The 24,265-nt window shown below is 43.2% G+C and overlaps 1 protein-coding gene across 4 annotated transcripts in view; it reads right to left on the bottom strand.

Moving 5' to 3' along the window:
* The window catches only part of mapk14b (mitogen-activated protein kinase 14b), a 94,834-nt gene that overhangs the window by 38,107 nt on the left and 32,462 nt on the right, over positions 1-24,265 (bottom strand). For 2 of the 4 annotated variants that reach the window (XM_078420714.1, XM_078420713.1), the window contains exons 10-12: positions 20,926-21,004; positions 19,071-19,244; positions 16,832-17,494 (exon numbers count right to left, since the gene is read on the bottom strand). In XM_078420714.1, the coding sequence (XP_078276840.1) occupies positions 17,421-17,494; positions 19,071-19,244; positions 20,926-21,004 (327 nt within the window). In that variant the 3' untranslated portion in view covers positions 16,832-17,420. Of the gene's footprint in view, positions 1-3,982; positions 4,113-4,303; positions 4,427-16,831; positions 17,495-19,070; positions 19,245-20,925; positions 21,005-24,265 lie in introns of those variants that run through there. The other 2 variants (XM_078420715.1, XM_078420716.1) reach the window with 2 other exon arrangements.

Raw genomic sequence — 24,265 nt, 5'->3', positions numbered from 1 at the left:
AAGAGATTGGCAAAGTGTGTGGAAAAAAACAGGAGGTTACTAGGAGATCAGAGACCGTTGTTTATAAACAGACAATGTAGGGCATATATCTTTCACCATGAATATCGATATTCTGACGCTCACCACTTGAGTGTTTTGTTGCCTGTGAAAATCCATTTCAAAATCCTCACCTCAGCTGTTTCTTTCAGTCAGCGTGCACCCGATGTCAGGGCACTTGGTTCTCAACCATCCAAATTGCAGCCACAAGGAACGTCTTTTCCAGCTTTCTCCCCCCCCCCTTCCCCCCCACCCCACCCCCCCCCCCCCCCCCCCCCCCCACCCCACCACTACAATCAGTCTGAAGAAGGGCCCCAACACAATTCTTGGCCCGACCAGCGAGGCCTACTGCAACCGTCGAGTCCTGCAGCCTATCGACCCCTCCCCCCCCGAGACCTCTTGGAGTACCTCATCCAGCCCATCTTTAATCGGACTTTTCTGGACTTCATCTTGCACTAAACGTTATTCGCATTAATCCCTTTATCGTGTACCTGTACACAGTGGATGGCATGATTGTAATCACCCACTGTCTTTCCACTGACTGGTTAGCACACAAAGTTAGCTTTCCACTGTACCTTGGTGCATGTGGCAATAAACTAAACTGAATGTCACCTATCCATGTTCTGCGGAGATGCTGCCTGACCCGCTGAGTTGCTGCGGCACCTTGTGTCCATCATCCCCGATTAGCAAACCAGACCAGGCATCAAAGGGGAGACAGATAGGATGGTAAAGGCAGCATATGCCGTGCTGGCACTGCGAGGGGCACTGAATAGAAGAGTCAGGAAATCATGATCCAGCTTCATAGGACGTTGGTTAGGCCGCATTAGAGTATTCCGTGCAGTTCTGGTCACCCCATTACAGCTAAGATGTGCAGGCTTTGGAAAGGGTGCAGAGGGGCTTTACCAGAATAATGCCTGAACTAGAGGGTTTCAGCTCCAGGGAGAGTTTGGATAGACTTGGACTGTTTCCTCTGGAATGTCGGAGGTTGAGGATAGAGGCAGATAAAATTATGAGAGGCATAGATAGGGTAGACAGTCAGAACCTTTCCCCCCCCAGGGTGGAAATGTCCAACACTAGGGGGCATAGCTTGAATGTGAGAGGGGGAAGGTTTAATGGAGATGTGCGGGACTTGTTTTTTTTTCACACAGAGTGGTTTGGGCCTGGAACGCATTGTCAAGGGTGATGGTGGAGTTAGATATGATAGTGATGTGTAAGAGGCTTTTAGATAGGCACATGGGTGTGCAGGGAATAGAGGAATATGGATTGTGTACAGGCAGATGAGATCAGTTTAACCTGGCATCAGGTTTGGCACAAACATTGTGGGCCGAAAGGCCCGTTCCTGTGCTGCACAGGTTATATATTATTTGCACTTTTCTCGAGCAAGTAGGTCATTACCACACATTATCTGATGCAGATGACTCCGAATGCACCAGATTTCTAACACAAGCCAATTAAGGGAGTGAACAAAAACCACATTAGTAAGTGAACCATTTTATTGAGCTAATGAGCTGACAGGAGGTGACATACGTGACTGAAACTCACTTCCCGAGTGCATTTTGTAACTCCTGAGATGCTGCCTGACCTGCTGAGTTACTCCAGCATTTTGTAACTCCTGTAAATGCTGCATTACCCGCTGAGTTACTCCAGCATTTTGTAACTACATCTATTCTTTGTCCCGCCCCCTCCCCTGACATCAGTCTGAAGAAGGGTCTCGACCCGAAACGTCACCCATTCCTTCTCTCCTGAGATGCTGCCTGACCCGCTGAGTTACTCCAGCATTTTGCGATACCTTCAATTTGCACCAGCATCTGCAGTTATTTTCCTACACAACTTGCCGTTCCACTGCGATTTCTCCTCAAGGTATGTCTACTTTGAAGTTCTCCTCCTCTCTTCGACGAGAGTTTAGCAACATGCTCTCTCACTGCTCCCCCTCTGTGATTCCTCCTGCCCTCCTACCCTACGACCACGCTATTTCTCTAACTTCAGATAGCTCCTTTGTCCCTCTCTTTCCCCTCCTCCTTCCCAGTTCTCCCACTGTCTTCCTGTCTCCAACTACATCCTTTCTTTGTCCCGCCACCCCCCCGACATCAGTCTGAAGAAGGGTCTCGACCCGAATCGTCACCCATTCTCTTGCCTTCTCCCCATAAACCCCGACAGTCCCCCAATCCTTCCTCTGCATTCAGTCTGAAGAAGGGTTCCAAGGGTTCCAAGGCTTTCAGTCTGAAGAATGGTAACTGTATGTTTGTGTTGTCATTTGAGAGCGGAGCACCAAGGCACATTCCTTGTATATGCACATACTTGGCCAATAAACTTACTCATTCATTCATTCATCGCGAAACGTCGCATATTCCTTTTCCGCAGAGATGCTGCCTGACCCACTGAGTTACGCCTGCACTTTGTGTCTATATTCTGCACTCTGTATCTTCCCCTTTGACATGATTGTATTGATAGTGTTTAATCAAGGACGAGTCGCACCATGGCCACTCCCTCTTCTCCACTCTCCCATCAGGAAGAAGGTATAGAAGAGCAAAAGTGCGCACCTCCTGTGTCAGGCATAGTTTCTTCCCAGTTGTAATCAGGCAACTGAACCATCCTACCACAACTAGAGAGTAGGCCTGAACTACTATCTACCTCATTGGAGACCCTCGGTCTATCTTTGATCAGACTGTACTGGTTTTATCTTACACTATGCGTTATTCCCGTTATTCCCTCTATCATGCATCTGTACACTGCGAATGGGTTGATAGTAATCATGCATTGTCTTTCCACTGACTGGTTAGCGCGCAACAAAAGCTTGTCACTCTACCTTAGTACGCGTGATGATAAACTAAACTAACCTATTATCTCATCTGATTGGATAGCATGCAAAACAAAGCTGTTCACTGTACCACCATGCACGTGACAATAATATACCTTTGTGCCCATTTCTCTCTCACTAGTCAAGAGTGTCTAATTGTCATATGTTCTGACAACAGAACCGTGGTAGTAGGCCTGTAAACACAATGGCAGGTTTCAGTACAGGCTCAGCAGAGAAATCCCACACATGGACACAGAGTGCTGGAGTAACTCAGCAGGTCAGACAGCATCTCTGGAGAAAAGGAATAGGCGATGTTTCAGGTCGGAACTCTTCTTCAGACTGCCACCCTGAGCTGTGGGAAATCTAAAGCAGTAGGTGTACCTAGATCAGAAATTAACTGAGCAGGGCTGATCTTTATGTAGTGAGCTGGTTATGTGCATCTACTAGTTTGGAGATACAGCTTGGAAAAAGGCATTTCGGCCCACACGCCAACAATATTAATCCGTCTACACTAGTTCTATGTTATCCCACATTCTCACCCACTCCCTACACTTCAGGGCCAATTTACAGAAGCCAATTAACCTGCATGTCTTTGGAATGTGGGAGGAAACTGGAGCACCCGGAAAAAACCCACGTGGTCACAGGGGGAACGGATAAACTCTGAACAGACAGCACCCGTAGTCAGGATCAAACCCAGGTCTCCGCCACCATATGCCAGCAACACTGTGCCATCCCCAAAGACCACCGAAGGCCCTCTAACAAGTCAGGATGTGGTCCCGATCTTCCAACCTACCCCATTCCTGACATTGGACTTTTTCCCCTGTAGCTGTAACGCTAGAAAGCTATAAAACTACATTCTGTGCTCTGGTATTGCACTCTTTTGGACTTGTATATGACTTGGTTGTCCAACATGATCTGATTTAACCGCAGAGCACCAAACAAAAAGCTCTTCATTGTGCCTCAGTAGGCGGGACACGGATGAACAAATGTAATCTAGGATCTGTTTTCAGAGACTCTGTTGATGTTTAAAACTCGTTTTGGCTTCAATGGGTTTTTTTTACCGCCCCCATGTAACTTTACTTGTTATTTTAGGAATGCCGAGCAGATGGGGGGTTCCTGAAGGGCCAGGCGGGTCGCTGCCAGACTTACGTTTTCGTGCTTCATGTGTTTGAGCAGTTTGAGCTCCCTGTAAGCTCTTTTGGCGAAAGTCTCGCTCTGGAAGGGGCGGTAGAGTTTCTTAATCGCGACCTTCAGTCCCGTCCGCCTGTCAGTCGCCGAGCTGTTGAAGTTAAAATGTAAATTGAAATAAATATTGATATTTCCCCCTGTGTGTTGATACTTGGCCTTTCATTTGCACGGAGGGAGAGAGAGAGAGAGGACACTAGCTCGAGTTTATTTTTCCCCCCTGCATTGCTCACAAAGTGGCCAAGTCTTCACATGTTCCACACACCTTGGACTGGACTCACTTACCACACGGTCCCGTAGGCTCCAGATCCGATGGGAGAGAGGTTCGCATAGCGCTCCCGCACTTCCCACAGCGTGTTCTCGATGTTATAACTGGCAGCACACATGTTTGCAAAGCCACCAAACTCTCCGACACCTCCTTGAGCAGCGGAGTGGCAATCCAGTCCAGGGAGATGGTAAAGCAATGGGAACAAACGCTTCCTGCCTCTGAAGATGTGAACCGCCCCCGGGGGTTGGGTGTGGGTGTGTGTGTGTGTGTGTGTTGTGTTGTGTGTGTCACAAGACAAGGCAAGCATTTGAAAGAACATGTTTGGAGCTAGCACACACCGAAGACAAGGCTCTACAGGTTAGGAGGCAAATCAACATCACAGCCTGGCGAAGGGAATCATTATTCATTATCCAGTCGCCTTGATTGTTCAGTAACTGGTTCATATTCACAGCGAATCAACTGATATTGGTACAGTGTCATCTCGAGTCTGAAGAAGGGTCTCGACCCGAAACGTCACCCATTCCTTCCCTCCCGAGATGCTGCCTGACCTGCTGAGTTACTCCAGCATTTTGTGAATAAATACCTTCCATTTGTACCAGCATCTGCAGTTATTTCCTTATACACGATATTGGTACAGAACTGTACCTCTGCTGCCAATGTTCAGTCTGCCCTCCTCATCCTCTACTAACCCCTTTTCTAGACATCCCTCCATCTCAGAGTTTAGTTTATTACTGTCACGTGTACCGAGGAACAGTGAAAAGCTTTTTTTGTTGTTGCATGGTATCCAGTCAGCGGAAAGACTTTACATGATCTGCACACTGTACATGCATCCGTACACTGGATGGCTTTCAATCCACCCAGTGTACAGATGCAGGGTAAAGGGAATGGCGTTTAGTGCAAGATAAAGTCCAATTCAAGATTGTTCCAACGACTCCAGTGAGGTATATCGGAGGTCAGGACTGCTCCCATATCCTCGCTGGTGATAGGATGGTTCAGTTGCCTGATAACAGCTGGGAAGAAACTGTCCCTGTATCTGGAGGTGTGTGCTTTCACACTTCTGTACCTCTTGCCTGATGGGGGGGGGGGGGGGGGGAGAGAAGAGGGAGTGGCTGTTTATTATTGCAAAGCTTTTTGTTGCGTGCTATCCAGTCAACGGAAAGACTGTACATGATTATAATCAAGCCGTCCACAGTGTACATTATTCCACCATTGGAACACCATTCCAACAAGCGCCCATTATCACAGCACTTTCCATGTGAGGCGGCTGCTGACTCACAGCACTACAGACCTAGGTTCGATCCAGACCTCAGGTGCTGTCTGTGTGGTCTGTCCGTTCTCGGTGACTGCATGGGTTTGCCCTGAGTGCTTTCATTTCCTCCCACATCCCAAAGGTGTGCAGGTTCGGAGGTTAATTGGCCTCTGTAAATTGCTCCTGGTTTGTTGGGAGTGGATGAGAAAGTGGGATAACATAGAACTACTGTGAACGGGTGATAAATGGTCGGCGTGGACAATTTTTCCATGCTTTATTTTTCAATCAAACTATAAAGATCCACCAGGTCAGACAGCATCTCTGGAGGAAAATGATGGGTGACATTTCGGACCGAAAACGTCACGTATCCTTTCTCTCCAGAGATGTTGCCTGCCCCGCTGTGTTACTCCAGCACGTTGTGTCCCTCTTTGGTATAAACTAGCATCGACAGTTCATTGTTTCTATATAAAGATCCAACACCTGCCCTTTCACCCCTCAGATACCCAAACACCTTCCACGTGAAGTACCAATCACTTACATAGAAACATAGAAAATAGGTGCAGGAGTAGGCCATTCGGCCCTTCGAGCCTGCACCGCCATTCAATATGATCATGGCTGATCATCCAGCTCAGTAGCCTGTACCTGCCTTCTCTCCATACCCCCTGATCCCTTTAGCCACAAGGGCCACATCTAACTCCCTCTTAAATATAGCCAATGAACTGGCCTCAACTACCTTCTGTGGCAGAGAATTCCACAGACTCACCACTCTCTGTGTGAAGAAATGTTTTCTCATGTCGGTCCTAAAAGACTTCCCCCTTATCCTTAAGCTGTGACCCCTGGTACTATCTTCCATGTTACTCTATTGCATTGAATATTCGCAGGCAGCTGGTGGGGTGGCACGGGGGCGCAGCGGTGGAGCTACTGCCTGACAGCGCAAGAGAACCGGGTTCGATCCAGACTACGGGTACTGTCTGTATGGAGTTTGTACTTTCTCCCTGTGACCGCGTGGGTTTTCTCCGAGTGCTCTGGTTTCCCCGCCACACTCCAAAGACGTGCAGGTTTGTAGTTTAATTGGCTTCGGGAAAAAATTGTCAATTGTCCCCAGTGTGTAGGATGGTGTTAATCTGAGCGATCAATGGTTGGTGCAGACTCAAGTCTTTCAGCGCTGTATCTCTAAAGTACAGAAAGTGTCAGACGTTGCCTGGACCATCACAGGTATCGACCTCCCCGCCATTGAAGGGATCTTCAGGCAGCGCTGTCTGAGGAAGGCAGTCATCAAACCGCGGCACGCCGGCCACACATTCATCCCACTGTTACCATCAAAAAGGTGGTACAGGAGCCCGAGAAATGTGAACTCTTTAAGTTCAAGGACGTCTTCCCCTCAACTATCGAGCTATTTAATCGCCCTGCACAACACTAACCACAACCCTACTTCAGTAATGATCTACCATGGACTTTGCACTAAGGTGCACTGTGTACTTTGGCTGGTTTATCTTGGAGAACTGATAATTTAATGTATATTTATCTGTTGTGTTTTTGCATTTTCTGTGCCTGTAAAGCTGCAACAAGGAAGAATTTAATTCTGTGATAATGACGAACGAATAGTGATAATAACCCCTCCCCCCCTCCAAAAAAAAAACCCCAGAGATAATCTGGAGTAAATTTCATTTAGTCAATTTACAAGAATTTCATTCTTCCAGTTCAGAGGCATATGACAATTAAACATGCTTAACCAGGACCCCTTGAAATGGCACAATACTGAATTTGTTAATTTAAGTTGATCAACTTCCTAGTTTGTGCAATAACTGACCGGTTCCACATGTCAAACCCTTTATATACACACAGTCTTCTGAACCGTTTCATTAAAAAGGGAAAGATATTAAAGTCAAGCCCAAGCACGATGAATAGGCAGGTAGGTGCAGTGACTGAGGTAAGCAACTAAATTATTGTGTGTTTGGTGATGGTGAAACGAAAGCCAAACCTTGCAGGGCGGCGAACCAAGAGAAACAAATGTGCACACTGAAAACAATAAATAGATCAGGCAGTGTCTGTGGAGAGTGAAATACAGTGAAAATTGCAGGTTGATGAGTAGATGAGAAAGCGGGATAAGATAGAACTAGTGCAAACATGTGCTTGATGACCAGCGAGGGCTCTGTGGGCCGAAGGGCTCGTTTCCATGATGCGTCTCTAATCTAAAACGGATTTTTTTAAAACAGATCCAACACTCTTTTCTCTCTCTCATTTTCTCCTGTCTCCCTACATTTATACCTCCTCCAGAGCTGAGCTGCAAAACACAAGCCCTCTTAACCAGCATCAATCCCATCTGTGTAACTTTATTTCTCTTGGTTCGCCGCCCTGCAGGGTTTGGCTTTTGTTTCGCCATCACCAAACACACAATCATTTAGTTGCTAACCTCAGCCACTCCACCTACCTCATCGTGCTTGGGCTTGACTTTAATATCATATCCCTTTTAGTGAAAAGGTTCAGAAGACTTGTGTGTGTGTGTGTGAGTAACTCAGTGGGTTAGGCAGCATCTCTGGAGAAAAAAGGATGGGTGGCGTTTCAGATCGGGACCCTTCTTCAGACTGAAAGTAGTGGGTGAAGGAGGGTCTGAAGAAGGGTCCCCACCAGAAACATCACCCATCCTTTTTCTCCAGAGATGCCGCCTGACCTGCTGAGTTACGCAGCATTTTGAGTTTATCTTTGGTATAAACCAGCATCAGCAGTTCTTAGTTTCTACTGTCTGGTTGTTTCATAGCTTTAGTTAGACATTAATTTTAAGACTTGTGCTGCCACAATATATTGGCGGGACTTATAATACTACTTTCTACTACTATAAAACTATTAGAGCCCATTACCTTTGACATGTGCACTGGGCAATGAACCATCTCACCTGGATTCAGAAATCCACAATCAATGCCTTTGTAGGAGCCATTTATGCTTAATTCAGTTATTGCCATTGTGGTACAGCTATGTTTTAATATTTCTAGTTTATGTCTATTTTGCCTGCTTGTGGGTATGACTTAATGAGTAATGGGGAGTGTCTAGATGGGAGGTGGCGAGTGTGTCGACAGAGGTTGTGGGTCAGTTTAGACTCGGAGGATGGTGAGCATAGTTCTTTACCATGCGCCCGCACCAGCTATATTTGTAAGAACCATACGGTAATAACTGCAAGAATTTCTAGATATTGTTTGAAGAAGAAACAGTTGATAAAGTACGGAAACTGATGAATTACTCTATGATTTGTGCTGCTTTAATAAAACCAATTAATGAAGAAAAGGAGTTTGGAAGATTCGTTTTGTCATATCAGGGTGCGATGTGTGCGTAAACTATAACTACATTTCATCCCCGAGAAGTAATGGCTATCGAAGTGGGATTTCGAGATGGTATAGAAACTGCCATTACAGCCTTGAATAAAACCATTTGCAACAAAGCACCATTTTATGATAGTTTAGTGAGGAAGTGACGAAGATGATTGATGAGGGCAAGGTAGTAGCTGTCGTCCATATACTGTAGACTTTAGTGAGGCATTTGACAGGGTCTCTCATGGCGGACCGATCCAGATTAAGTGACAAGGACTTTTAGTGAGTTGATGAATTGCAGCCAACATTGTTTGTCTTGGTTATAGAAGACGGTGAGTAGTGTTAGAGTGATGTTTTTTTGACTGGAGGTCTGTGTCCAGTGGTGTTCTACAAAGATTAGAGCAGGAATTTCTGTTCTTTGTAATATATATTAACATTCTGAAAGAACATGCGTGGTTAGCTTAGCTTAGAGATGGAGCGTGGAAGGAAACCGGTCCTTCGGCCCACACCTACCATCGATCACCCGTTCACTAGTTCTATACAGTATATAACACACTAGGGACGATTTACAGAAGCCAATTAACCCACAAACCTGCACATCCTTGGGATGTGGGAGGAAACTGGAACACCTATAGAAAACCCACGTGATCACAGGGAGAACGTGCAAACTCCGTACAGACAGCACCCGTAGTCAGGATCAAACCCAGGTCTCTGGCATCGTGCCACTGTGTGCCGGCCGGTCTGAAACTTCAACTGAACTCTTCTCTAGTTATGCTTTGTAAGCACATTAATTTCTACTTTGAATTTTAAAAAAAATTTAAACCACAGAATTTAGCATGAGCCACCCACACCCCATTCACTCCTCCCCCCACTCACCTCACCATGGCAGTTCCTTAAGTTGAAGCCACATGGTAACTTGCGTTGGAAGAAGCCATCCCCGAATCCTTGGCCTCCCCACCAGGTGGAGTGAGACACCAATCCATTGCATAGTCAGGTACAATATGGCCCAACTGGGTTTCTTGGACAGTTTATGAACTTGCCAAGTCCTTTGAATGTTAGTGTATTCTGCATATTTTCTGCTTTATTTTGAGATGTAAATCCTTAAAAATCTCTCCTGAATTAAATTAGACAGATTCAGACCAGATTGAGTCTGGAAAATTAAACTACCATTGCATGGGCCTCAATTTTGTAACCGGGTTTGATCCTGGCTATGGGAGCTGTCTGTACGGAGCTTGTACGTTCTCCCAGACCTGTGTGGGTTTTCACCAGGAGCTCTGGTTTCTTCCCCACACTCCAAAGATGTGCAAGTTTGTAGATTAGTTGGCTTCTGCAAGTTGTAATGTTGTCCCTAATGCGATTCAGTTATGTCCTTCATCGCCATTTGTCAAACATGCGCGGTCTGGGCTGTGGACTGGAGCTGTGTGGCTGATGACTAATTTCCCTCTGAAATGATTTGGTTCAGGGGCAATAAACTCCCGTATCTCATAGCCTATGAGGACACTATTCCACACATCCAATTCCTGTTTTAGTTTATTATTGTCACGTGTACTGAGGTACAGTGAAAAGCTTCTTGCTGTGAGCTATCCAGTCAGTGAAAAGACTATACACGATTACAATCAAGCCATCCACAGTACAGATACAGGATAGATGGTATAAATGTTTAGTGCAAGATAAAGTCCAATTAAAAATGGACCAAAACTCTCCAATGAGGTCAATGGGAGGTCAGGACCACTCTCCAGCTCACGAGAGGATGGTTCAGCTGTCTGATAACAGATGGGAACAAACTATCCTCAAATCTGGAGATGTGCATTTTCAAACTTCTACACCTCTTGCCTGATGGGAAATGGGGAGTGACCGGGTGAGACTGGTCCTTGATTGTGCTGCTGGCCTTGCCGAGGCAGCGTGAAATGTAGATGGAGTCAATGCAAGAGGGGTTGGTTTGTGTGGTATGGTCTAGGGTGTGCTTCTTCTCTGAAACACACAAACCAACTGTGGTGAGCTGGTGGACCTCTCACCTCTGAGTGAGAGGGTTCAAGGTTCAACACCCACTCCCGAAACAAGGACAAAGTCTTGGTTGAATTTCAAATACACATGGTGGTGCTACACTGCCACACCTACCTAAAACGCAGATCTCTTAGCCAGAATTACTAAAACACATTATTTTTTTTCTTCAAGAAATAGCATAGAGACAATGACCCTAAGTGCATCAATGGTGCTGAAATGGAGATGAGCGAGAACCTCAAGTTCCTTGGCGTAAATGTCACCAACAATTTCCCCTGACGCTAAAGCCAAAGAGCACGCCAACACCTCTACTCCCTCAAAAGATAAAGAAAATTTGGCGTTTCGAATGACTCAGAGCAATTTCTAGAGACAGTGTAGAAAGCAACCAATCAGATGAATCACAGCCTGCACGACAACTGCCTGGCCCAAGACTGCAAGAAAGTGCAAAGGTATGAAAACGGCCCAGTCCATCCACACAAACCAGCCTCTCGCTCATCGACTCCACCTCCGTTTCATGCTGTTATAGGAAAGCACACAAAATGAACAAGGTTTTACTCACACCAGTCATACCTTCTTCTATAAGGCAAAAAAATACAAAAGCCTGAAAGCACAAACCGTCAAGAACTGCTTCTTCCCTGCTGTTGTCAGACTTTTGAACAGGTGACACAGTGGTAGAGTTGCACCACCACTCAATATGATCATGGCTGATCATCCAAAATCAGTACCCAGTTCCTGCTTTTTTCCCCCATATCCCTTGATTCCGTTAGCCCTAAGAGCTGGTTAGCCCTAAGAGCTGTATCTAACTCTTGAATACTGGGTACTGATTTTGGATGATCAGCCATGATCATATTGAGTGGCAGTGCTGGCTCGGCAACAGCAGAATAAGCTGTTTGGCATTGGCAGAGAAGATTTGGCAATTTTTTGATGGGCGCAACCCACATAGCTCTGCTGCTCATCCCACAAATGCATGTTCCTTACAAATGTGGCACCATTTAAAAGGGAAATAAACAGGCTTTCCAACGGTATAAGATTTATTGCCAAGAAGCATTGTTACAACAAAGAAATAATCTACCAAACACAAATTTCCTTACTTTTTGTGCTATGTTTACTAAAACTCTTGTTTGTTATCTTGTTTGTGACTGAACTTCAGCCAAAACGGTACACGATAGCGCAACAATTTTAGGCTCACCTTACTCACCATTGTCACTTTAGTGATAATGCAAGTAGTTTTATTGAAATAGGTGTTATATTTTTTAAGTTACTCACATTTTAAAGTTTAAAGGAGGGGAGGGGGGAGGGAGTGGGGGAGAAGGCAGAGGGGAGTTGAGGAGAGGGGGGGGGGGGAAGGAAGAGGACCGGGTGCTGCACCAATGCAGGAGAAGTTTGGGTCCAACGGGTCCACTTGGTCTAGTCTTTAAACTAAACCTCTCAAACCAAGGATGACCTCTCGATCTCCCAATTTCCATTGCTGCAGACTTAGCACTTTTTAAAAGTCTGCATTTTCTCTAGCGAAAACACTCTGCTACACACATTATTTTACCCTTTTTGCACAATTGTCATAGGAATTCATTATATGGTGGTATTTGCCTGGATAGCACGCAAAGTTTTTCACTATATCTGAGTATATGTGACAATAATATACCAATACCTCGTTGCTTTTTGTGGGCTCCTCTGTGCAGCTGGCTGGCATGATCTACATCAACACTTGTAAAAACAAGGGCTGTAAAGCTGTCTAAACGCCCTTAAATGTGATAAATAACTAACTTCTGTCTTGAACTGTTTTGATTACATACAACCTGGAATAATTTTCCTTACACCATCCTTTATAGCCTCCTCCAGTCTGCCTATATCTCAGAGGTTATAGTTACGCAGCACAGAATCAGGCCCTTCAGCCCAAATCGTCTATGCCGACCAAGATGCCCCATTTAAGCTCTAAACCTTTCCTATCCATGTACCTGTCCCAAGTATCTTTTAAATGTTGTTATAGTACCTGCCTCAACTACCTCCTCTGACAGCTCATTCCATACATCCATCACCCTGAGTAAAAACGTTGTCCCTCAGTGTCCTATAAATCTTGCCGCCTCACCTTAAACCCATGTCCTCTGGTTCTTGATTCCCCTACCCCGGGTAAAAGACTGCATTCACCCTATCCATTCCCTTGATGATTTTACACTCCTCTTTAAAATCACCCCTCATCTTCCTGCGCTCCAAGGAATAGAGTCCTAGCCTTCCCAAGCTTTTCCTCTAGATCAGGCCCTCAAGTCTTGGCAATATTCTCGTAAATCCTCTGTACTCTTTCCAACTTAATTATATCCTTTATACAGCAGGGTGGCTAAAACTGAACACTATAATCCAAGTGTGGCCTCACCAATGTCTTGTACAGTCAGTCAGGAGCTGCAGCTGGATGCATCCATAGATGTGGGTAGTCCTCAAGGACACTGAAAGTTTCCCTGATCCACCACATCCTGCAGGAGCATACCAATGCCATGCAATTCCAACTGGACCAAAACTAAAGAACCAGTGGGAAAAATAGACATTTCCTTATCTTACCTTCTACCTCCACACATCCACCTCATCAAAGCTTCTCAAGTCAAAGCCTTAACACTTGCCCTCAGAGTACTTCACCTCACAGCTTCTCCTAAAACCACCGCCCCACTCATGCCCGCCTTCCTATCATACCCGCTAGGAGCAGTCACTCCCAAACATTAATGATTCATATTTGAGTCTCCATTGCTGCTCCTCCTCTCAGGTGCTCATTCACCAGTTAAAGTGTTTCAGAATAAATGATCATCCATTACAGATGGAGTTGAGGAAAACATTCTCTTGGTCATGAATCTTTGGAACCGTCTGTGTCGGAGAATTGTGATGGGGAGGTCATCGAGTGCACTGACCTAGTGCTCCTTTCCCTATATCTGTACACTGTGGACGGCTCAATTGTAATCATGTAATGTCTTTCCGCTGACTGATTAGCACGCAACAAAAGCTTTTCACTGTACCTCAGTACACGTGACAATAAACTAAACTAACTAACCTTAAATGTTGGCATTAGTCAAGAGAACCTGGATAATCTTGCATTTTTGGTTAACTTGATATTTTAGATCAAGGCTGTTTCCCCAATGGCTGATGAGAAACATGTAATTGGATCTTCTTGAAAAAGAGAAATGACATGTCATTGTTATCCTGGCATTTCAGATATTTGCAATATATATTTAAGAGAGGCTCCATTCACTACAGCAAAAACTGTGTGAGCAACCCATGCAGCCTACACCATGCAAACGCTCCGCTCCAATGCCAAATGCAACAAATATTGCGTGCCTTGGCTGTTCACTTAAAGGCAAGTAAAACCTCGATTTCAACTGAATGATGAACATGTTGCATTTCCACTATCTGAAGGGCCCCGAACCGGAACATCTATCCACACCCTCTACAGAGATGCTGCCCAACCCACTGCATTACTCCAGCACTCTGTCCTTTTTGTTAAACCAGCATCTTCAGTTCTTTGTGTCTTTACATTCAGTAGAATCCAAAGTTAAAGAGCTCTGGCCAATCTTGGAGGCAAAATCTATTGTGCACCCCAGCTTCTGCATCTACATTTCCTTGTGTCTCCATCATCCATTTACGGCTTCAGCACCACATTACTTACACATCAAGTGGTTACACAGCTTATACCCATTTTTCACTTTTGCCAAAGCGGCCTATTTTTTGCTGACATGGCACCCAAGTCTCACCACTGCAGTTCAAATATCCGCATCTTGTGCCCTAAAGCTAAATTCTTCATCTTCCTTGTATATTCAGCTGCATGGAATTAAAAGGTCAACAGCGACATGGATGTGGAATTGGCTTGAAGGCAGAAACTAAATCATAAACATTCGTTTTCGCAGACTGGAATATGATGTTCCCAAGGGGTTAGTCCTTTGAATTGATTACATTTATGACTTGGGAGATGGCAATGTGAGATAGCATTTTCCAAATTTGTGGAAAATAGCAGGAAATGTGGTAAACAAGAAAGAGAATGGCAACAGAGTGCAAGTGGCAGAGATATGCTCGCAGAATGAGTAAGTGATAAATGAAGTTTAATACAGTGCAGCCAGAAGTGATCTAGACTTTACTTTGACTTTAAGACGTTCAGCATGGAAACAGGCCCTTCGGCCCATGGAGTCCATGCCGACCAGCGATCACCCTGTACACTAGCATTATCCTACACACTAGGGACAATTTTACCAAAGCCAGTTAACCTACAAACCCTCACATCTATTGAGTGAGAGACGAAACCGGAGCACCCGGAGAAAACCCTGCAATCTGCAAGGCAGATTGACTGCATTAGCTAAACGTGGAATTTATAAATAAACGTGGAGAATAAAAAACAGGGAAGGCCATGGAGAGAATGAAAATAAATTTACTTGACTAGTTCCAGGCAGGAGGGATTTCAGCAACATGATTAGACAGAACAGATTGTTCCCCTTGGATCAAATATTGAGAGAACATTTAGTAGTGTTATACAAACTCAGTCAGATTAGACAGCAGGGAACTGTGTACATTGGCAGGTGATTCAAGAACAAAGGAAGATTTTGAAATCGACTGTCAAGAATGTTCCATCGTCATATGCACCTGGTGTGGAACAATGAAATTCTTACCTCTGCAGCTTTACAGATCCCGTCAAGCCATGTGCTGCCAAAGAGATCCCAGCGAGCCACAGACCTTCCCAATGGCAGGTCTGGCTCTTGCACCACAGAATGAGAGATGCGGTGCACAGCAGAAGGCTCCCAAGATGCGCCATGGAGTCGAACGACCCAACGGGCAGGTCACCAACAGCAAGGGACCCAAGCCGCTGAGATCAAGGAGGGATCTGGGGCGGGGACGGACAGAGATCAAAGGACCCGTTGTCCTGCTGTGAGGCAAGACTATTTGAAAAACCTTTTGTAACTTTGTCAGTGCCAGAAAAGTGGTGACTATGTGTACTGCCTAAGTGAAGTCTGCTGTATGATTTTACCAGATTGCATGCAGAAACAAATAATTTCACTGTACCTAGGTACATGTGACAATAAAGTACAATTGAAAGCAACAAATAAATATGCAATGAACAGTTCAATAAATTTCCAGTTATACTAGGTAACTAGCCCATAATAATGCAAGCCGAAGTACATAGTCTACCCTGGACTTTGTATAAGTATAACCTCATACAAAGTCCATGGTAGTTTAGTGCCGAGGTAACATTGCGTAGTGGTTCCAGAGCCTGCTAGTAGATGGGAAGAAGTTGTTCTTGAATCTGAAGGTAACTGTTCTTTGGCTCCTCTACTTTCTCCCTGATGGTAGGACCAAGATGAGTGTGGCCAAAGTGGTTAGTCTTTGAATATATCAGCTGCCTTTTGAGGCAGCTGTTCCCATAGATCCCTTCGATGGTGGGTTTAGATAGATACAAAATGCTGGAGCATTCAGCGGGTCAGGCAGTATCTCTGGAGAAAAGGATTAGGTGATGTTTCGTCAGGGAGAAGAGAATTATTAGTTAAAAGGAGGTAATGTTAAAATTATAACTAGGTGTGGAAAGACTACTCATAATTTACCTTTGTATTGTACACATTCTGAACATCATTAAAAAAGGAATCACTAATGCTGTCATCAATAATGAACATATGATATTAAGCAATATTAATCAAAACTTACATCATCCATGAAATGACAGAAGCAATAATCACATTTCTTTTTCATCAAAACTACATTGCTTTGGATGAAGAAAACGTTTTTACAGTTTCCAAGACACAATAACTACTTATTTTTGAAAAAGCATTGAATTTATTTCAGAATAGTTTATTGTATGGTCTCACTACAATATCACACATGGTAAGTCACGTCCAATCACAACAAGAACTCTAAAGGTACATAGAACAGTTCAACTGGAGTAATTATGAAAATATTTTTCATATAATTCTACTGAACCTAGCACAAGAGTGGCGAGAATATTAATACAAATATGTATATTTACCTACACCGTTGAATTTGTGCCATGACATTCCCATTCCAAATCCCTTATAAACAGTGAAACATGCACTTTTTTAGTATGTAGTAGTATTGCTGAACAGTCAAGTAGGTTTCAAAAATGAAATTACAATAAAAACAATTGCCTCTTTTATGCTGTTAACAGCAAATACATCTATAAATTAATGTACATCCCATTTGTACTTTATATAAATGTAACAATTACTGCTTGCATGTTTTTGGGTGTGTGTATGTGTGGCTTTTGTACATATAATTAAACATTTAAAATAGTATGCAATTCTAAAAATAAGGCATACAAATACACAAAATTTTACCAGTTCGAATACGCGCTTGCAAAAGTTCTTGTAAGCAGAGTTCACAGTGGATGAAAATGGCAATATACAAACAGTTGGCAGTCGCCCAGGATTTAGCAAAACATGCAGGATGTAGAATAATTGTTATGAAAGTTTCATTTTTGCCCTCACCCATACACTATCTGTCATCAAGACCCTGATAGGCACTTGATAATATTGGAAAGGACCATCAGTCAAACTGGTCAAGTCCTCACAGTGATGCGATAAAAAAAATCTATGTGGTAGTAAAAGGTTTTCATGATTCCAACTCCATACTCTCAGAGACTAGCTCCGGCGGCACAAAGCTCATCACTTCTTCGTGGGTTAGTCCTGAACAGGAAAGAGCATTATCTTAAATATCTTGAGATTAATTTGAAGCACAAACAAAAACAGAATGAACTGCGTCATAATGAAGATTCATATTTTGTACTATCCAGTTGAACAGACACGAGTGTGAATTCAGATCCTAGATTGTAAAACCTCCATTCAAAGGAAATAATGGATATTTATGTGGTATACAGGCACACCATTGATTTGTGCAGCAACTGGTGGTCTGGATCTCTGTTTAATCCAAACAAAATCCCCCCCCCCGAGGACCCCCACAAATGTGGCGCCTAGATCTCGACCTAATCAGGACTTCTGCACCGATCGGCGGGTCAAATTTGTCCCCTGCAGCCAGGACTCTGGAACTCCAGCCCGGCCGGAGCCGACAGACACATCCCCATGGCTGACTTCCACGGCCAACTTTGCGGGCCAGCATCTTGATGACAAATAATTTAAGGGATTTTTGGACAATTCAGTTAGCATGGAAGAACGTCATTGTTAGATAAATATCAGGACCAAATAGTGCAGTTCAGGGGTGACAACCGATCCAACAACATTTTGGTAATTTATGCCAGGAAAATATTATTCCACTCATGTGAAGCCTTTGATTGGTTGCAGATTTTAAACTTGCATTATAATTTTTTTAGTTTCCCAATACCTTCTTTGAAACATGTCTGCATTTTCTGAAACTGGCCACATGTAAACAAGACACTACAGATGCTGGGGTATTGAGCAAAACAGTGTCAGTGAAACTCAGCAGTTCTTGGAGGGAAATGGACAGGCGACGCTGGGTCGATTTCCTTCAGATACCTGACCTGCTGAGTACCACCAGCATTTTGTGTTATGCATAGGTACACAAGTCCTGCAACAACTTAGAATCTCTCAGCACAATTCTCTTCATGGCCAAGATTGGCCTCTAAAGATTCTCCAGGAAAATGACATAATATGGTACGTCGGTCATTATCTTGAACGATGGCACAGGATCACTGGGCCCGAAGGCCTACCGATTCTACTTGTTTTGAGCTTATTGATCAATGTGGTTTTACATTATTGGATGCAATCCAATTCAAAATAAAGTCAGATTTCCATCAGTCCAATTAACAAGCAAAGACTAAAAGAAGCAATGACAGCATAAAGGTTCTGACAAGAGACTGCAGAGCAAAAAACAAACTTCTGGAGGAAGTTGTCATGAGGAACTGCAGGAATATTGACCAAAGCACAAAGTGCTGGAGTAACCCGATGGGTCAGGCAGCATCTGTGAAGGGAATGAATAGGCAACGTTTCAGGTCAGGACCTTTTGATCTCAAGGCACTCAACCTAAAATGACACCTATCCCTTCTCTCCATAGATGACACCTGACCGCTGTGCTACTCCAGCACGGTTTTGTTCCTAAAAGTTGATGATCTCAAGAGTATTTTATTGTAATATGCCCCAGCCAGAACAATAAAATTGTTACTTGCAGCAGCTCAACAGAAAATGTGAACATAATACCTTGTACCCTATATAATAAACGAGAAAAAATGTTCAGTGTATAGCACAATGTTTCACGCAACACTTCATAAAAAATAACTGCTGCACTTACTTTTCCATTCTTCTATTTCAAGTTCTCGGCTTTCAAAAGACTGATCGTAAGGATCTGCTTCTGGCTCATCATCCGGGTCATGATACTGAGAGAAATAAGAATGAGCCAAGGCTTCTGCTGCTGTGATTCTCTTATCTGTGTCCAGCACAAGCATTTTCTCCAAAAGGTCCACAGCTACATAGGCAAAACATATGAAAAAGACACTTTTGCAGCATTACAGGCATGTTATTTTAATTAACTATTCACACTTCATGCTAGTCAGTGCCAGAAACGTAGCATGATAAGTGGAACGTAGCCTAGGTGATGACTGCTGTATGATTTTACCGGGCTGTATTCAAAATAAAGCATTTCACTGCACCTCGGTACACGTGACAATGAAGAATCATTGAATTATGGCTACATTTTTTTTAACCAAAGCAAGATAAATGTTACCCTTGAAATAGTATCCATGTGAAAGACATTAACATCGTTTGTTCCTTCTCATCACCTTCTCCTTAAAGATGAACCATGTAGGTGAAGGAGAATTTTTAAAAATCCTAAATACTCTCCTTGTAATTTACATCATCTACTGGTGGTTAATGGTATTAGGTGCTAAACTCATTAAATTAACACTGCTTCCTAAAAGACAAAGTGCTAGAGTAACTCAGCGGGTCAGGCAGCATCTTTGGAGAACATTGATAGGTGATGTTTCAGGTTGGGACCTATGTGACATTTAGTGTTGGGACTATCTCCATGGTCTCCTTGCCAGCTGAGTTACTCCAGCATCGTCTTTTTTGGAAGTAAAATCTATTGGTTGTGTTTTGTTCATATGGCAGTGATAGATGAAGAGGGAAAATAATTAGCATGTCCAAAACCACTATCAAATGGAGGGATACGAAGCTTATACCTGCAGCGCTAACAGTTGTAATTTTCTAAAAGAAATTAGATGATCCAGCTTACTCTTACTCTCAACACCTCCAATGTGACAACACTGGAGAATAGGAATTATTTTCTTTTAAAATGTTGGAATGAAGAACCCTGTTGATAAGGATATGAAAATATATGCTGACCATTTGCAACATGAGAGAATCTAGTCAGCCAACTTTACGTCCAATGGCATTAATAAGTGTTCCCATCAATATCCTATCAGTCCGAAGAAGGGTCCCGACCTGAAATGTAACCTATCCACGTTCTCCAGAGATGCTGCCTGGCACGCTGAGTTACTCCAGCACCAGACTATGTTTTTTTATAATCAACATCCTGAGGGTTACCATTCACCAGAAACTCAACTGGCCAAGCACATATATACCATGATTACAAGAGCAGGTCAGAGGTACTTGGGTGCCTTCTGGTTCACTTGTCTCAGCCCAAAGCTTTTTCAACACCTGTGAGCCACAAGAGAATTGGCATGCCATCACCCAACATAAACATGCATTCCCTCTATTACTGGTGGACAATAGCCGAGTGTGTAGCATTGTAAAATGCAATTACTCTCTTATGCTTTTCCAACAGAATTTTCCAAACTCAATCTCTACCTTCAAGGGCAAGTGCAGTGGATGTACAAGATAAGGTATCCCCTCCAAGCGGCATGGCATCCTGATTTTATTGATCGCCCTACATGAGTTCGTAGTGAGTCTCTTCTTGCCGCCTTCAATGGCTGCAGCCCTCCTATGTCATTGGTCCTTTATAGTTGCAGGGCCTAATTCTTAAAACTCCCTCCCTGGCAGCATCATAGATGGATCATCAAAAAGACTCCAGTAATTGAAGCTTACAACCATACACACCTTCCCGAGGCAATTTACAATGGCCAATAAATGCCAATATTGCCCAGATCTCCAAAAATGATTCAATATGGATATTAAAAATATATAAGTACCTTGAGGATTAGCTCCAATGAATACATCTTCAAAGCATTGTTTTGGCATGTGTGGCAAAGATTGGATGTAGTTTCTTGCCTGAAGGCATAAAATGTGAATATAAATAATAATCTATACATTTCTACTGTAGATTAGTTTCTCTGTTCTTTTACAGGCATACAAATCATGCTGGGATCATACAAAATGACAGAACAGTTTCTGCACTGCACACACTTTGCAAACAATCAAAACTCTATATTAAAGGAAAAGTAATTAGTTATGGTTACCTACCAAATATGTTACCATCACAACTATCTGTGCAGGTCAAACTACAATGTTGTTCAATTTTGTTCTGAATTTGTGAAATGCTTAAAACTTGAAAAATCATTGCATATTCATGAAGAGTAAATTTCAAACATTTAGGAGGGAATCTTTAAAATGGTTATTTATCAAGAAAATCTAGAATGCTCCAATTTCCAGCAGTTACACCATAGTTCAACTAACACTCCTCCCTCCACTTGGCCATCTACATTCCCCAAGGTAGGGCCCAGTAATACTCCTTTCCTGTTGATCTATCGTCAGATTTTCATAGTCGGAGGGAAGGAGGAATCACAGAGGGGGAGCAGTGAGGATATTGCTAAACTCGCGTCGGAAGGGTCTTGGTCCGAAACGTTACCCATTCCTTCTCTCCAGCGTGGCCCGCTAAATTACTCCAGCATTTTGTGTCTATCTACATACTGCTTCGAAAAGCTCTCCTAAACACACCTAAACATTTTCGCCCCTCTCCGAGTCGTTAAAACCAAGATAACCCCCGTTGACATTTGGAAAATTAAAATTCCCCAGTACAATAATCTTATTTTTATGCAGCTATCTGATATAAGCCTATACATCTGTTCCTCTCTCTCCTGTTGACTATTGGGAGATCAGTAACACACCCCAAATATAGCAACAATATCCCTTTTGTTCATAAACGTTATCTGTATGGCCTCATGAAATGCCTTCTCAGCAGCAGTGATGCAGCGACAAAGACCCGGGTTTGATCCTGACTAAGGGTGCTGCCTGTCTGGTGTACCTACGTTCTCCCTGTGACCGCATGGGTTTTCCCCGGGTACTTCAGTTTCCTCACACACTCAAGGGACATGCAGGTTTGTAGGCCAATTGGCTTCAGTAAAATTGTAAATTGTCCCGAGTGTGTAGGATAGTGCTAGTGTATGGGGTGTTCGCTGGTTGGCATGGACTTGGGGGCCGAAGGGTCTGGTTCCACACTGTATCTCTAAAGTCTAAAGTAAAGTTTATAGCTTCCCTCATTACTCAATTAATGCCATCTTTAACGGCCAGTGCCATACCTCCTTCCCTTTTACTCCACGCTCTCGCCTGATAATTCTACATCTTGGGATACCGAGTTACTACACCTGCCTGTCCTTCAATCATATCTCAATGATAGCAACAATATTGTAGAACCACATGTTAAATCAATGAATTAATCTATTTTGCTTATTACACTTTTAAAAGTTAATTCTTGATTCTATTCCCAAAGATAATGCTTCATCTGTTAAGGACAAAATGGATATGGATAATTTATTGATCTCCCAAGTCAAAAGGAAATCGAGGAACATAAGCTTACATCAGAGAACTGCATAAAAATAGGATTATTTTACAGGGGGATTGCAATTTCCCAAATGCTAACTGGCAATATCTTAGTTTTAAAGACTGATTGAGACACAATTTTAGAAGTGTTTTGGAGAGCTTTTTGAAGCGGTATGTATGCAGATCAACATGTGCTTTGATCCAGCACTTTGATTATATTTCAGAATTCTTTCTTAGCTGCCCACATGAAGGTCACATCCCAAGAGTAGGTTAATACCTTTCAGCTGCTATGCTAAAAAAAATTGTGATAAAATCAATTTTATCATATATCATATCATATATATACAGCGCGGAAACAGGCCTTTTCGGCCCACCAAGTCCGCGCCGCCCAGCGATCACTATCCTACACCCACTAGGGACAAATTTTTACATTAACCCAGCCAATTAACCTACATACCTTCTCTCCAGAGATAAACTTTAAGGAGCAACTTTTCACAAAATATGTAAATAAATTTAAATTTAGTAACATACTAGTGGACTAGCTGCTGGAGTTCTGGGTTAATCGATCCAGAGACGAGTTTAAAACTCAATATGGAAGTTTGGGAATTTAAAGTTGAAGAGATAAGGTGGTGATTATGCAGAGAAGTAAAATGGGTAACCATAACCAGAGCCTGCCAAGAAGGGACCATGCATACAAAGATTAGAGTACCCATTCAATTTGAGTCAAAGGGAAAAGGTGAAATACACAAAAAAGGTCTTGATTCAGCATCTGGAGTCATGCCTTTATCCATTTGCCCAAACTATGAAGTTCTCCTCTGCCCTAGGCAAACTGCACCTGTCAGATTATGCCTCATCTTTTTCATGCTCTTTGAGGTTAATCTGCTCACGAGACTCGCATGCTATTTATTCAAGCCTATTCTCACTTTAAGCAGTCCAACTCCTCCACCACAACCCCCCCCCCCTAATACTGGTCTCTTGTCCGACAAACTAACTGCCACCTATCTCCATAAAACTGCCAATAGACATTATTTTCCCATCTGCAACCTTCTGTTTCTCCCCAAAATATCACCCAACCTTCTGTAGTTGATAGTGCTGCCCATTTTTTTTTAAACTGCAATCAGTTTTCTATTCTTGCCACGTCCTTGTAAAATTGCAACGGGTACCAAGTCGCAGATCCTTTGTGTGTTAATCTTCCAGGCCAGGCGCCTTTGAACCTTCGTGCCTCAATTTTCTGGGCCTTCCAAAACTTTGCTACCTAAATCCTATAACTCAAGGTCCTTTTATCTATCACCATTGTGCTTGCTGGCCTACATTGCATTTAGTAAAGTTTGGGTCACTGTTTCCAGACCTGCTTTTAAATTCTTCCAAGATGTTGCCCCTCTAACATTAATCTCCTTCAGATACATTGAATTGGAGTTTACTGTGCTCCTCCAATTCTGGTCTCTTGATCATCCACAAATTAAATTGCTCCAACAGTAGCAGCTGTACTTTCAGCTACTAAATTCATACCAAGATCCCAGTTATCTTCCCTAATTTCTCATAATGGCTCAGTGTCAGTTTGATAATGCAACTAAGATATACCATGGGACATATTAACAGCTGTTAACCCCAACTATCTCTTTAAAGTTGTGACAAATCTACAAGGGAAAATTGTTTTAATCTACTAATATTAAAAGTGAAATTGCCATTGGCAAACAAAGACTTTCCAGGAGAATTACATCTTTATGCTAATATTTGCCTAATTTGTTCCAGTCGAATGCATTTACAATTGCC

This window comes from Rhinoraja longicauda, chromosome 24 (assembly GCF_053455715.1).
Source record: "Rhinoraja longicauda isolate Sanriku21f chromosome 24, sRhiLon1.1, whole genome shotgun sequence".
Taxonomy (NCBI): domain Eukaryota; kingdom Metazoa; phylum Chordata; class Chondrichthyes; order Rajiformes; family Arhynchobatidae; genus Rhinoraja; species Rhinoraja longicauda.
The sequence above is the reverse complement of the archived record's forward strand: the minus strand, read 5'-3'. Positions and strand labels throughout refer to the sequence as shown.